General features: G+C 46.8%; 1 protein-coding gene across 3 annotated transcripts in view; it reads left to right on the plus strand.

Annotated features, from left to right (window-relative positions):
• Window positions 1-14,445, plus strand: part of MYO1H (myosin IH) — a 70,411-nt gene that overhangs the window by 29,801 nt on the left and 26,165 nt on the right. For all 3 annotated transcript variants that reach the window (XM_083407257.1, XM_083407258.1, XM_083407259.1), the window contains 14 exons: window positions 375-573; window positions 1,609-1,689; window positions 2,348-2,527; window positions 4,388-4,486; window positions 5,854-5,967; window positions 7,655-7,726; window positions 7,819-7,938; window positions 8,897-8,964; window positions 9,594-9,699; window positions 10,613-10,693; window positions 11,557-11,648; window positions 11,851-11,945; window positions 12,851-12,897; window positions 14,131-14,211. In XM_083407257.1, the coding sequence (XP_083263383.1) occupies window positions 375-573; window positions 1,609-1,689; window positions 2,348-2,527; window positions 4,388-4,486; window positions 5,854-5,967; window positions 7,655-7,726; window positions 7,819-7,938; window positions 8,897-8,964; window positions 9,594-9,699; window positions 10,613-10,693; window positions 11,557-11,648; window positions 11,851-11,945; window positions 12,851-12,897; window positions 14,131-14,211 (1,435 nt within the window). The remainder of the gene's footprint in view (window positions 1-374; window positions 574-1,608; window positions 1,690-2,347; window positions 2,528-4,387; window positions 4,487-5,853; window positions 5,968-7,654; window positions 7,727-7,818; window positions 7,939-8,896; window positions 8,965-9,593; window positions 9,700-10,612; window positions 10,694-11,556; window positions 11,649-11,850; window positions 11,946-12,850; window positions 12,898-14,130; window positions 14,212-14,445) is intronic.

Below are 14,445 nucleotides of genomic sequence, written 5' to 3' on the forward strand. Positions count from 1 at the left end.
GGCTGGTGATAGACTGATTCAGCCAGCATGGTGTTGTGGTTAGAGCACTGAACTCTGACTGGGAGACCAGGGGTCAAATCCCAGTTCAGCCATGATGCTCCCTGGGTGTTCTTGGGCCAGTCACTGGCGTCTCTCAGCCTAACCCGCCTCACAGGGTTGTTGTGATGATAAAAGGAGAAGGAGAACTGTGTATGCCACCTTGAGATCCTTGGAGGAAAGGTGGAATATAAATGTAATTTTAAAAATAAAAATACCTGCCTAAGTGATGAAGGATGCTTTGAAACCTTCTAGCTTCTGAAGGTGCCTGGCATTGTTTTACTTAACTCTGAGAAGGCTGTCACTGTGACCAGCGTGTGTGTTTGGTCCTTTTCCAGTTATGCCATAGCTGACAATGCCTACCGGGTCATGTGCACAGAGTACAACAATCACTTCATCCTGATTTCGGGGGAGAGCGGTGCTGGGAAAACAGAAGCCTCCAAGAAGATCCTTCAGTATTTTGCCATGACCTGCCCTACCACAGAGCAACTGCAGGTCGTCCGAGACAGGCTCCTGCTCTCCAACCCTGTTCTGGAGGTAAGCAGGAAATGCACCTTGCTCCTCCCGCATCAGAGGCGAGAGCAGCAAGACTTTGTCCGCTGCCTACCCAGCAGAGTTCTCTAGGAGGTTTACATAAACAGTAAAATGCATGATACAAATTACATTATTATTATGATCATCCAGGCTTTTCCCTTACACAAATTTTAAAAATACAGCTAAAATATAATAAGTTAAAATCATATAAAAGATAATCATCAAAAAGTAACTGAATAGAATAAAACAATATAAAACAAATCTATTACAAGACAAATAGTAAAAACAGCACAGCACTGTTAAAGCCCTTTCCTTAAAAAAAGCTTGTTGGGATAAAAACAGTCTTCACCTGCTGGCAGAAGGATAACAAAGAGGGAGCCCGTCTAGCGTCTCTAGTTCCAAAGTTGTCTGGGAGCAGCCACCACCCAGGAGGCCCTCTCCCGCGTCCCCACCAAACGGTGACGGTGGGGGGACCGAGAGAAGCCCCTTCCAAGATCTCGGAGGTTAATCTAGGAGAATAGGGTCTTTCATCTGCTGGGCCTAAGCCATAGAAGAAAGCATTCAAACCAAGACGGGCTCCTTGCTGTCAGGATGTATTTATCCTAACTGAAATCTGAGTAAAACACAGCCGCTGAAACAGTTGGGATGGGTTTTTGGCACCTGTGGAAACCTCCCTGGTGTTTAAGGACAGTTGAGGTGTGATGAGTGCCCTGGTTGCAATTTATTCACCTTTCTGTCTTTCGTGCGGTTGCTTCATGATGAGGCATTGTATTTTTAATCTGGAACCCTGTCTGAAATTGTTTGCAATGAGGAATGGGATAGAAAAGCTTTAATAAATAAATGAAATTTTGAAAAAGAGTGGGGAAATGCTGGAATGCAAGGGGGGGGGAGAAAAGGGGAAGGGGTGATATGGGTGGCACTGAATGATCAGCGCAACTAACAAGAACAACTCAAGGACTGAACAAGGCGAGGAGGAAGAGAGGGGAGGAAAACACCAAAAGACCTCGTTGCTCCTTTTTTGTTTGTGCTCATCTGTAGGCTTTTGGAAATGCAAAAACTTTACGGAATGATAATTCAAGCAGGTTTGGAAAGTACATGGACATCCAGTTTGACTTTAAGGTAAAGCATCTTTCTTTCTTTCTTTCTTTCTTTCACTTGGAATGGGGAGATTTGCAGTGGTCTGCTATAAGAGCCACTTATGCGCCACTCCCCCTGAAGAAACTGAATGTCGTTCTCCTCCTCCCACATGTTATCCCCACGCTGACACTGTTGGCTGACGGAGTGACTGACCTCGCATTTCCCAGAGAGCTTCATGGCTCAGCAGGGATTTGAACCTGGATCTCCGCCTGCCAAGCCAGATACTCCACCCACTGGCGCACATCAGGGCTGACTCGTTGCTCAAGGGAAGGTGACTCTCTGCCTTCTTAGTGCCATGAGATGCTTCCATGTGACTTGAGACAATTCAGCCATCCCTTCTTCATTTCTCTGTCCATTTTTGAGGTGCAGTGGAACCAGAACTCTACACAGGGGATAGTCATTGTCTAGGTTTTACTCAGCAGACCCTCTGAAATTTATGCTCAGAGCTTTTAAGTGTGCACCTGTGCCTGGAAAGAGCCAGGCAAAAGGTACATGTGGAGAAGCTCTTTCTATGCTCTGCCTCCACTTTAGGTTGCCCACTGGTGAGAACAGGAGGCTGGACCAGATGGGCTCCATTGGCTCTTCATTTGTTATCACATTCTCTCTCTTTCCTTTTGTTTTTTTGTTCTTTTCTTCCCAGGGAGCTCCTGTTGGTGGGCATATCCTCAGCTACCTGATAGAGAAGTCCCGTGTTGTCTACCAAAATCCTGGGGAACGGAACTTCCACATCTTCTACCAGTTGCTGGAAGGCGGGGAAGAGGATTTGCTCCACGACCTCGGCCTGGAACGCAACCCTCAGAAGTACATGTACCTAATTCAGGTTGTGGGGGGCTCTTTGTGTGCCCCCTTCTTAACAGCTCTGTTCTCTATGCCCAGCTTTCTCTGGTAACTACTGAAACATGCAGTTTCAACCCAATAACAGAGGCACACCTTACTCTTTTGAACCCCAAAAGGCTTGGATTCCCAGCCATCAGAGGAGCACACTCAACCCGCTGTGGGTTCTGCAAGAGTTGCTGATCTGAGCAGGCTTCCTGATTTGGGAGGGACCAAACCCAGAACAGTGTCTTTGGTAGACAGAGCGAAAACAGGCTCACAGTCCCTACTGTGGATGGGTAAATCTTTTTGCACTCTGCAAAGGAAATAATCCAGTGTCTCAGTCATACTCACACCAGATGATGCAGGAAGGTGTCAGGTACCCAGCAGGAGAGAGGATGGGACTGTGCAATTTATTGTTTTGGTCCTTGCTTCTCCCAGAAGCACATCAGAAATCCTCCTTTGGCTAGGTGCTTTGAGCTCATGGCAGCCACTCATCTATTTCTCAGGGTGCAATAAAAGTTATTCCATGCCCCGCTGTTTGGCAAGTACTTGCAGTAGGTCAGGCTGTGTGTGCCACTCAGCACAAACTCAGCATTTGCTTCAGGAAAGAGGACCCCAAGGACCTCAAGCAGTGGGCCTTGATTTAGAAAAGGGAGAAAGGAATATTCCCATTTTATTTTGTTTGTAAACTGTTATTCTGCTGCTTCAGGGGAATGCTCAATTTTTAAAATATTGTATGTGTAGTGTATATGATCCCGAGCAGACCAAGAACAAAAATACAACTGAGCATCAACACAGACAGAATTAAGGGTGGATGAGTATCAGCTTTGGTTTCCCCATTTTTCCATTCTTAAATTCAGTTTATCAAAACTTCTGCCTCACTGTTAAAAAAAACACGTTAATTTTTTTGTCAGAATTTTAGTGTGAATCTCCTAATTACACATTTTTGCAAGCAATTTCCTGAAATAAAATTATTGGTTCTACATTGCTATCACTAAAATATGTATCCTTATGCTCACATAGTCCTAATATGCTCATTTATCTATGCACCACAAAATTTAGAAAAGCGTGGTTTTCCAAAGATATTTGTATTTTGGTCTGCATCTTGTTTGAGGATGTGCGAAATAAGTGGGCACTCCTTAAAATGTGCACCACCTGCGTTTTGTTCTCATACCAGCATTAGTGTGGGCTGCATTGCTCTCATGTTTTGCCTCTGGTCACCCACTGTGTGAAAGAGGAGCCGGGACTCAGCTGGCCTCCTGCCCAATCCAACAGCCGGGCTCTTCCTATGCTCTGGCCGGACTGTATCTCCAAGCTGCCAAATGGAAGGCAACCAAATGTACTGTATGTATGTGTGGTCTTTGTATCTAGCCTTTCCTCCAAAGAGCTCAGGAAGGCACTTGGAAGGCGCTCCCCACCCTCATTTTATACTCACCCCGTAAGCTTTTACACTTTCTACACTTGCCTTTCCTCCACGCTTTCCAGGCGCTTGAAAGCTCAGTATTCGAGCGCTCCCCCCCCTTTTTTTTTCTCCAGAGCTTTCCCTGTGAAAACCTGCCTTTTAATGTTGAATTGGAGCAAATGGCTTTCCCTGGAAAACCCAAATTGCTGTTTGTTGTGCTCCAGTTTTAAAGAATGGGTTTTCATGGGGAAAGTTTAAGGGTGAAATAAAGAGCACTTAGACACTGAGCTTTCAAGCGCAGACCTGTGCCTTGAAAGAGCTGGGCAAAAGGTTAGGGTGGCTCAGCCCTTTGTGTCTCTGTGTGGGGTTAAACCTCCAGCCTCACCCACTCCAATCCCAGACTCCGCCATGCGCTTTGCCTGTGCAGAAGTTTCTCATGCCACCCCCCTCTCCCCACAACAGGGGCACTGTGACAAAGTGTCTTCCATCAACGACAGGAGCGACTGGAGGACGGTGCACAAAGCTTTCACTGTCATTGACTTCAAAGCGAGAGACCTTGAGGTACAGACAAAGGGGGGGGGCAGGTGAAGGGGGCGTTGCTTGGAAGTGGGCCCCTGCTTAGTGATGGAAGGAAACTGGAATCCCTGTAGAAGCCAGCAAGCTTTTTTTTGGTCAAGAGCTGAGTGGAGCATAGGCAGCTGCCTTGCAGGGCAACAGACCACTGGCCAGCTGAGCTCTCTAGTGCCTGCAAACTGGCAGCTGCTCTTCAGGGTTTTGGGCAGGGTCTCTGCCTGGAGCACTAAGCCAGGGACTTTCTGCCGGAGCCAGGAAGCCAGGCTACTTCCCCTGCATGTAAAATGAGAGTCCGCTCCTCACACTTCTAAGTTGGATATGGCTTGCTCATGAGCAAGATGGCTGCGTAGCCCTGAGGTCTTTGTCCCTGAAAAACTAAATAACTAATGAAACAATAACATTTATGGGCATTAAAGTACCAGTTGACCTGGAACAAACGGGGAATGAAGCAGGAGGCTGAAGCATGCCTGGCGGACCATCCAATGGTTCTGAACACTTTAGCAAAGAAGAAACGGGCAGGGAGTACGGTGGGGCTCACAGCAACGAGGTCATGAAGTTGAAAAGTTATCTGTCACGGGAGGGAGCCTGAGCAACACAGTTCAGTCTCTTGTGAAAAGCATTCTAGGATTCTCTCCCCAAATGAACAGAACTCTAAATGAAGTTCATGCACAAATCAAAGAGCAAGTGAGGAAGGAAGAATCAAACTGTGGTTGGAAGGTTGGAAGTGGTGACTAAGGAACTCTGTGTAAAGAGGGAGGAGCAGCTGAGCAAGGGCAGTGGGCCAACATTTGGGTGAAGGGACCTCTGAATTAGAAGAAGGGACTAAGAAGTCCAGATGAGGGCACTTAAGGGAACTTACTCTCCAGTTTTAAAAATGCACTGTTGAAGAAACCATATACCTGGTGTTGAGAAACCTATAGGAGCTGATCCAAATTTCCCTATCAAACCTATCACAGACACACTAGGAAAAGTGGGCATGCACCCTCATCACTGTAAGAAACAAAGTAAGAAGGCAGGCCAAAAGGGAGTGGACACGGATCAACAGCAATGCAACCAAGGAGGAGCAGGAGCTCGTTGCTCTGAGAGCGCAGGGGGCTGGACTGGGCATTGGCCTGATCCAGGAGGACTCTTCTGTTTTGCTGCTGTGAAGCTGTTGTTCTGCAGCATGGCAGGCGCAGGGCATAAATTGGAAGCAAAATGCCGTTTCTGAGGTTATCTAATATGTGCAGACTGGAGTAATACCCACTTCAGCCTCTGAAGAGGCAGCTGGTCTGCAAGGGTTCTGCCAGCCATGCGTAGTTTTTTGTTCTGCTGCTCACCCTTTCTTGTGCTCACCTGACTCTTTGTGTCCGCAGAACCTCTTTGGAGTAATTGCTAGTGTCCTGCATCTGGGAAACATCCAGTTTGAGGAGGATAGCAATGGCCATGCCATCATCACTACTGGCTCCCAGATCAAGTGGATCTCAAAGGTACCTGCCTGGTGGGGGTGGCAGGTGGGAGCAGCAGCTTCCAGTGAGTCCCTCATAGGTTCTTGCTATTCATTTGCATCCACATGATGCCAAATCATCAAAATGCCATTCTGTATTCCTCCCCCATTTAATCCAGCTTTAATCCACTTCAGATGGTGAAGGAACCCACCCTCTGGTAGGCTCACCTGCCTTGAACCTCCTTTTTTGCCCTTGCCAGCTGCCTGGTAATTTAGGAAGCAGCAAAAACATACTACCAGAAGAATATGTTTTTCTGTCACTTCAACATGGCATTTGCATTTCAGGAGTTGCGTCCCCTCCAACCGCTAGGTGGTACTTGCCATTTGGCTTCAGTTGATTGCCCTTACCATGTAAAAAGGTAAAGGGGACCCCTGACCATTAGGTCCAGTTGTGACCGACTCTGGGGTTGCAGCGCTCATCTCACTTTACTGGCCGAGGGAGCCGGCGTGCAGCTTCCAGGTCATGTGACCAGCATGACTAAACAGCTTCTGGTGAACCAGAGCAGCGCATGGAAACGCCATTTACCTTCCTGCCGGAGCAGTACCTATTTATCTACTTGCACTTCATGCTTTTGAACTGCTAGGTTGGCAGGAGCAGGGACTGAGCAACAGGAGCTCACCCCGTTGCGGGGATTCAATCTGCCGGCCTTCTGATCAGCAAGCCCTAGGCTCTGTGGTTTAACCCACAGCGCCACCCACATCCCCTTACCATGTACACCACCATAATTAAATCTCTGCCTTCACTTATGTAAGGAAAACATCAGAGTCTGTATTTGTGTTCTCTGCTTAACTGTGTTTCACTTTTTTTTTGAAAGATATTTATTAAAATTTCAACATATTACAAAAATAAGAAAAAGAAGAAAAAGAAAAAGAAAATACAAAGTAAAAACAGTTAAAAACAGATCAGTCTTTCCATATCTTATCTTTCATTTGCTTGTCTCCCTGACCTCCTCACACCTCCCTTTCTTGTATTCCAGTTCAATTAGTTAATTCAGCAAATCCTTTCCCTCTTTGATTTTATCTTAATCTTTTATCTTAATATATTATAGCTTTAGATTATCCACCTGTTAACAATCCATTTTTACATATTCCTTTATAACATTGCTGCTAAAAACCACTTAACTTCAATCCAACATCATTCTAACATTCATTAATTTTGCAGTATTTCTGTAAATAGCCTTTAAATTTCTTCCAATCTTCTTCCACCGACTCTTCTCCCTGGTCTCGGATTCTGAACTGTGTTTCACTTGAGGCATCAAGACAGATTTGGGTAACACAACCAGATTTTGTGTTTTCAAAAATGGAGCAGCCATTGTTGCTTCATCCCAGAATCCTACCTAGGTATAGCCTGATACAGTCTGCATTCTCCATCTTCAGATGATACTGAGCAGAATTGGCCCAGGACATTTTGCTGCTTGAGGCAGAATTCCCAGCTGCCCCCCTGCCTCCTCCTCCTCTGCCCCCACCACCTGGGGAAAAGAGAAGAGAAATGGAGGCTGGAGAGAAGCAGTGGCCTCAGGTGGCAGATCCAGGTCCAAGGAGCACTTCCTGTCTCACCTGAAAAGAATTATGGAGAACTCTAAAGCTTGTACAAAATCTTGGTTGCTCCTAATGAAAGGCACTGCTAGACTTTGAAATTTAAGGTCCATTTCCCCCCTCTTTCTTTCTAGCTTTTGGGGGTCCACTTATCAATTCTGCAAGAGGCCCTAACTCACAGAAAAATTGAAGCCCGGTTTGAAGAGGTATGCTAACAAGCTTTTCCTGATTTGCTTGCAAAGAACTGAAGTAGCCAATTCACTAGGTGACCCCACCCTTGTGCTCTTCCTCCCCAAAGGTTTTAAGTCCACTGGATGTTGACCTGGCCTTTTACGCTCGAGATGCAGTGGCAAAGGCCATTTATGGGCGGACATTTACTTGGCTGGTCAACAAAATCAACAGCTCTTTAGCAAACAAGGTGAGTCTCTTGCTGTAGCTAATACAACGTGACCCTCTGAAACATTTTTTTAAAACCATGTTTGCAGTTGGCAATCCGGCAGTCATTCCAAGATAACTGTTCCTCCTTGGAGCCAGTCTGTGAGAGACGGGCCACATCCCCCTTTCTGGGTCCTGTGCTGACTGGGGAAGGGAGGCCTGGCCAGAACAGAGTGTATTCTTCTGCATAGCCCACCTTTCCCCCTTAAACAATGGATAAAGGGGCAGCCAGATAGGAAAAGTCCTTTTATTTACTTATTTATCCATCTATAGGCCACTTAACTTATTACAAAAAATCCCTCTTTGAGCAACTCACAATAAAAAGCTAAAAGCTCTGAAACATACATTAACACAAAAATATATCTACAAATATCAAAAATACCAAAATTACTGAGCACTGTAATCCAGAGTTGTAACTGAGTTTTATAACTCTGGATCATAGTGCTCAATAAGCCAATATTCTGATAACTTATTCTTTATTATAAATTGATTTTTATAGAAATTTTCTTAGACAAATAAGAAATACGTAATAGTAAACACAACATATATAACAAAACTTTACTCTGAGCTTAGTCCCAGTACTACCTGTTGATAAAGAGAATAAGAAAATTGATGCAACCAGGGACATCATAATAATAATAATTTATTTATACCCCGCCCATCTGCATATTACAAAATGAGGTAATATGTAATATGTAGAAACAGTAATCTGGAATGTCAAAGGATGTCATTTATATGTTTTTAAGCAAAGGCCCAAAGTGTTTAGATATACTACCTGCCCATAATGGACTCAGAAGATCCGTGGAGGGTGATGAGGACTGCTCCCTTAGGCTTAAAAATATATAGAGAAAATTTGACAAATGGAAACCAAGTAACTGAAAATGATGTTTTGGATTTAATCCCCCTAAGTTGTTGTTGTTGTTGTTTGCTTTGCTTGGCAGGATCTCACCAGGAAAACTGTGATTGGGCTGCTTGATATTTATGGCTTTGAGGTTTTTGAGACAAACAGGTAAGTTACTCTTGCTCTGGTCAGTTCCAGGTTTGATTAGTGCAATGTGCTTTATGTGGGTCTGCCTGGAAACTTTGGGCTGGTCCCCATGTGCTTCTGGTCACAGCATTTACAAAAAAAGCTGACTTATGAGTATTGAGACCTAAAGGAGGAGAACATCTTTTGCAAGCTCTTCCACTTCCAATTGCTCAGGGTGGTTTTCCTTAAGGGCCCTTGGTGAAAAAGTAAAAATGAAATAAATTTAAAATGCCTGTACATGGAAATCTCGCATATCAGTGGTGGTGAACTGCCCTTTGTTGGAGGTTCTTAAAGAGAGATTGGGTGGCCATCTGTCAGGATCTCTCTAGTTGTGATTCCTGCCTTTCGGGGGTTGGACTAGATGACCCTTGGGGTCCCTTCCAGCTCTACAGTTCTTGGATTCTCTGACATTGGACTCCTTGTCCCTGACATGGCAGGTGGGGTGGGGGGAGGATTAGAAGAGTTGTCAGTCCCATGAGACCCCACCCCCCACCCAGCAGTCTCAAAGCAGCTGCAGTGCAGACACGGGTTTACCCTCGTTAGCTCCTGTTTGAGAATTAAATGCCCATATTTTTCAAATGACTTTTCTGCACTTGGAATTTCCTCTCAAGCTTTGAGCAATTCTGTATCAACTACTGCAATGAGAAGCTACAGCAACTGCTGATAGAGATGACCCTGAAGGCTGAGCAGGAGGAGTATGAACTGGAGGGCATTGAGGTAAAGGCTGCAACCCCACCCCCCCAAAAAAAATAAAATAGATTCCTTATTGCCTTCCTGGTCTGCTGTCAGATCCTTCCTTAAGATAAAACATGTATTTGAGTACATGTGGATTGAATGAAATTTCAAATAAACACAGGTGAGGTTGACTTAGATGACCTGGTCATTCATGATCTGTCCATCACTGGCTTTCCAGATGTTGGAGGATTTCAGCTCCCTACCATTGCTGGAAATTGGTCGGGACACAGGTCCCCCGTACCCCAAACAGCCAAAACAGGCGTTGCCAGTTTTCAAAGCAATATCCAAACCTGCTGAATGTGTCTGCCAGAGGGGGAAGAGGGATGGGCACATCACAAGCAGAGACCCCACTTTAGTTCTCTGAAGAGCCTGTTGCTCCTGTTTCTTCCAATCCTTGCATAGCCCAAATAGGGCATGGAGATGGGGGGCATCGGTTTTGGGAGACTCTCAAGGTTTGCAGAAGCAGAAAAGAAAATCCTCAAGGTAGGCACCCCCCCCCCCGAAGCAACTAATGAGGTTTGAGGGTGCCCAGTGTGGCCATGGAATGCCAAGGTAAGGGCGCTTTAGCGGGGTGTATGTGGAAAACGAGGTGGGAGGGGGTAACATGGAATGAAGCACTTGGAAACCCAAACAGGAGTGCCTCATACGGCAACATTTTGCTGCAGCTCACCCCTTGTTAATCTTCTCCAGCCCAGAGGGAGTTTAATACCTTGTTTGAATTCTCTGTCCAAATCTCACCTCAGTTCTTCAGCCTCAGATTGTCCCAAGGACTCCTGTCCCCACACACCTGGATCTCAGAGATGCTTTTGCTGATGGAAAAGTTATGTGCATCAGGTGTGACTTTTTAATTTTGCAGGAAGCCCTCTTGAGTCTCTGTTTTTGCTTCTCATTCCAGTGGGAGCCAATCCCATACTTCAACAACAAGATCATATGTGACCTCGTGGAAGAGAAACACAAGGGGATCATTTCCATACTGGTAAGAGAGAAGATTCATGTTTAAAAGTTTGAAATGTTTAAAAGTCATGGCTTCCTGCCAAAAGTATACTGGGAATGGCTAGGGAGTTTCTAACGGAGAATTAGTCATACACCCTTCCAAAACTACAGCCCCAAAGTTTCTTTCTGAGTCGGGTGCAGCAGTTAAACCAATTTCAGCCAGGTTTTAGTTTGGTGGTGTCAACACCCCAGGGATGCCTGACTGCCTGGGATCTACATCTTCTTTCTAGTCATGTTAGCTCAGTTGGTAGAGCATGAGGAAAGAGCCCTCGAGGGCATCTCCTGCATCTTCCAGCCTTCAGGAGCGCAACTGCCTCCAATGGTGGGCATTAGCCGTTCTCCTGCTCCTCCTCCTCTTCCTCCTTCTCCATGGACGAAGGACTTGTACTCTCACCCCCAGGAAACCACCAAAGTGGTGGGTTTTCAGGGATAAAAGGAGTTATTCAAGAATGGATAACTTTTCGCATGCCTCCTTGCCTGCTGACAGAGAAATGGAGCCAAATGATTTATAGATGGGCAACCTGAGGCCAGGACTCTCATTAGTGGAAACTTCATCAGACTTGGCAGTGGCCCAGGGAGGCATTTCAATCTGTCCTTCTCAGAAGCACTTGTGGCTTGTGGGATTTTGCATCCTGGGGAACTGGACCTGAGGGGAATAGAGGTCAGCTCTGAGCCCCCTTCCAAACCCCAGCTCCCAGAATCCTTTGGGGGAACCCCTGACTGTTTGAAGTGGTGTCATGGGGATTTAAATGTATGGGGAGAATGTCCTCCCCCCCCCCCCCGAAGAAATCCAGTTATGGCTAGCTGAATAATAGGCAAGACTTCTCATATTCCTTCCTGTGTCAGGATGAAGAATGCCTGCGGCCCGGAGAAGCGACAGACCTGAGCTTTCTGGAAAAGTTGGAGGAGAAAGTAGGAGACCATGCCCACTTCGTGACGTATGCACCTACGCTCCGTAACCTCCCCCAGAGGAGACCTGCTTCCCACATGCCCTTCCCTTCCTTGGAGAGCCCTTCTTCGTTCAGAGCACCCCCTAGCCCTGCCCAGCCCACCTGGCTCTTCTCTTTGACCCTGAGGGAGGTGCAAATGCCCTGCCCCCCGGAACGGAAAGGTTTTGACCTCTTCTCTTTCTGTCTCCAGGCGGAAGCTTGCTGACCAGAAGACACGGAAATCCATTGACTGGGTGGACTTCCGCCTCCTTCACTATGCCGGAGAGGTGACCTATTGCACTGTCGGTGAGAAAGCAAGAGCCCAGCCTCTGCTGGCTTGGAGGTGCCACGTTGGCGGTGGCACCAGACCAGACACACTAAGACCAGAACAGGTTAAAGAGTGTCGGAACTAATCCCCAGTGACATCCCATGAAACGGAATGTTGGAAGATTCAGGACATGTAAAAAGAAGTACTTCTTCACGCAACACGTAGTTAATCGATGAAACTCCCTCCCACAAGAGACGGGGACGGCCACCAACTTGGGTGGCTTTCAACAAGCGTTGGGCAAATTTGGAGCAGGAGGTTTTGGATGGCTTCTAGCTGCAATAACTATTCTCTGCCTCCACATTCAGAGCCAGGCATGCCGGGTTCTGCCCAACATTGTGGGTGCCAGGCGGATCCCATTGCAGCCGCAGCAGGCCCCACTGGGTTTTGGGAGGGCGTAGCAGGCCCCATTGGGCTTCCTTTTGTTATGTGGGCTGCACAATATTGAGGGGGCCTGCCCCCCCATGGAAAATTTTGGGGGGAGCTCAGCCCCCACAGCCCCACAGATATGGCTCCCCTGGTCAGAGGCAGTGTTGCTGCCAAACGCTGCTTGCTGGTTTCCCACAGGCATCTGAGTGGCCCCTGTGAGAACCGGATGCTGGGCTAGAGGGGCCCCGCTGGCCTGCTCAGGAGGCTCTTCTGATCTTCTGACATTAACTAGCTACATCTAGCACACAACGCTTAATCCTCGGGCTAAATTTCCCGTAACTCTCTTGGGCTGCTGGAGTGAAGAAAGGAGGAGTTCAGTCCCACACGATGTGGGGTGGGCATCAGATTGGGATTTGCTTCACAGAGAAGACAGCTATCAATGGCTCCTAGCCACTATGATTCTATTATTTTTTGTGTTTTAATTCACTTTGATTTCCCCACCCCACCCCAATTCCAGGATTCTTGGAGAAAAATAATGACTTGCTGTACCGGAACCTTAAAGAGGTAAACATATCTTTTAATTATGTTAATTTGTTTGGGCTTCTATCCTGTCTTATTTATGAGATATGAATGGCTAATTTAAATAGCAACATGGGCACAAGTTCTTACATATACAGTGGTACCTCGGTTTTTTAACGTCTCGGAAGTCGAACGTGCCATGCGTCTTCCGCATTGAGTTTTACGGAGGTAAGTGCTTCTGGAAGTAAATGTTCAGTTTTCGAACATTTTGGAACTTCAACGGTCTTCTGGAATGGATTACGTTCAAAAACTGAGGTACCACTGGATATTTAAATACACAAACCCAGTACATAAATAATACACAAATTATTTCATGTAAAACAAAGGATGTTTTAGGGGTCTGATGTCTGGTCTGGCAACAACAGATAAAACTACCTGATTGGAAATAAGTAGAGAGAGTTTGGGGGTGAGACAGGGCCCCGGAGTCCCTGGGTTTTTTTTACTAACCGCCCCCCCTGGATCTCTCCCCCCCCCCCCCGCTTATAGGGTAGCTAGATTTACTGTGTAGTGCAGTGCTGGTGGTGGACCCCCTTCCCTCTCTCCTCTCCAGCAATCTTAAATTGCCCAAAAGCAAACTTGAAACATGAGCCATGGTCTGGAGAGGAGACCCTTGGAAGCCCCAAGTTAGCCCCTGTTGCGAATCCGTCCTTCCTCCTCCTCTCCAGTCTCAACAGCCAGCCAGTCTGCATTCTGTGGGCACTGAAGACCCCAGCCCTCTTTGGAGACTGTTTTGGGATTCTCCCCCCCCCCCCATGCCTTGCTTTTGAAAAAAAGATTTGCAGCCTCAGGGATTTCCCTCCACCTAAGCTGCTGTGTGCTGCTGTTTTGCCTGCCTAAACAATGGCACTCACAACCGTAGCATCAGGAGTAGGAGGAATGATAGGTTTTATAGTGTGAGGCTCTCAACGTGTGATAATTCTGGCGACTTGAAAGGAGAATTCACGATGTTCTGATGGGAATCCTCTTGTTTTCTAAAGTCAAAGCTTGGGTTATGTTTCGTTTTAACAGCAAGATCTGACTTGGGATTTGCAAATTTTCCATGCCCCCCCCCCCCCGCCAAATGTCCATGATTTTTAAAGGAGGTGCATTTTCTCCAGCTTCCTGTGCCCCATGCACGTCTAGAAATTTTGCGTCATTTCCCTCCCCCAGCAAATTTTGAATAGGCCCCCCGTGCTCTGATCTTCCCAGTGACTTTGCTTTATTTTCATTTGATCCCAGGTGCTGTGCAGGTCGAAAAATGGGATCCTCAGAGAATGTTTCCACCTGACGGAGCTGGACAACCGAAGGAGGCCTGAGACTGTGAGTTTATCCCAGGCATAGGCAGCCTAAGGCCCATGGGCTGGAAGTGACCCATGGGGGTTGTTTAACCCGCCCATGGACCCCCACCTCCCACTCAGTTGGCTCCTGTGTGCTGCACTAAACTGGCGTGGAGCAGAGCGGGGACCACCTTCTGCGACACTGGGCGGCTTCCCATTGGCTGCAGGAAGCTCCTCTAGCCAATGGGAAGCTGCGCACGCCTCTTCCGCGTCGGAA

This window comes from Podarcis tiliguerta, assembly GCF_965153285.1.
Source record: "Podarcis tiliguerta genome assembly, chromosome: 13".
Classification (NCBI taxonomy): Eukaryota; Metazoa; Chordata; class Lepidosauria; order Squamata; family Lacertidae; genus Podarcis; species Podarcis tiliguerta.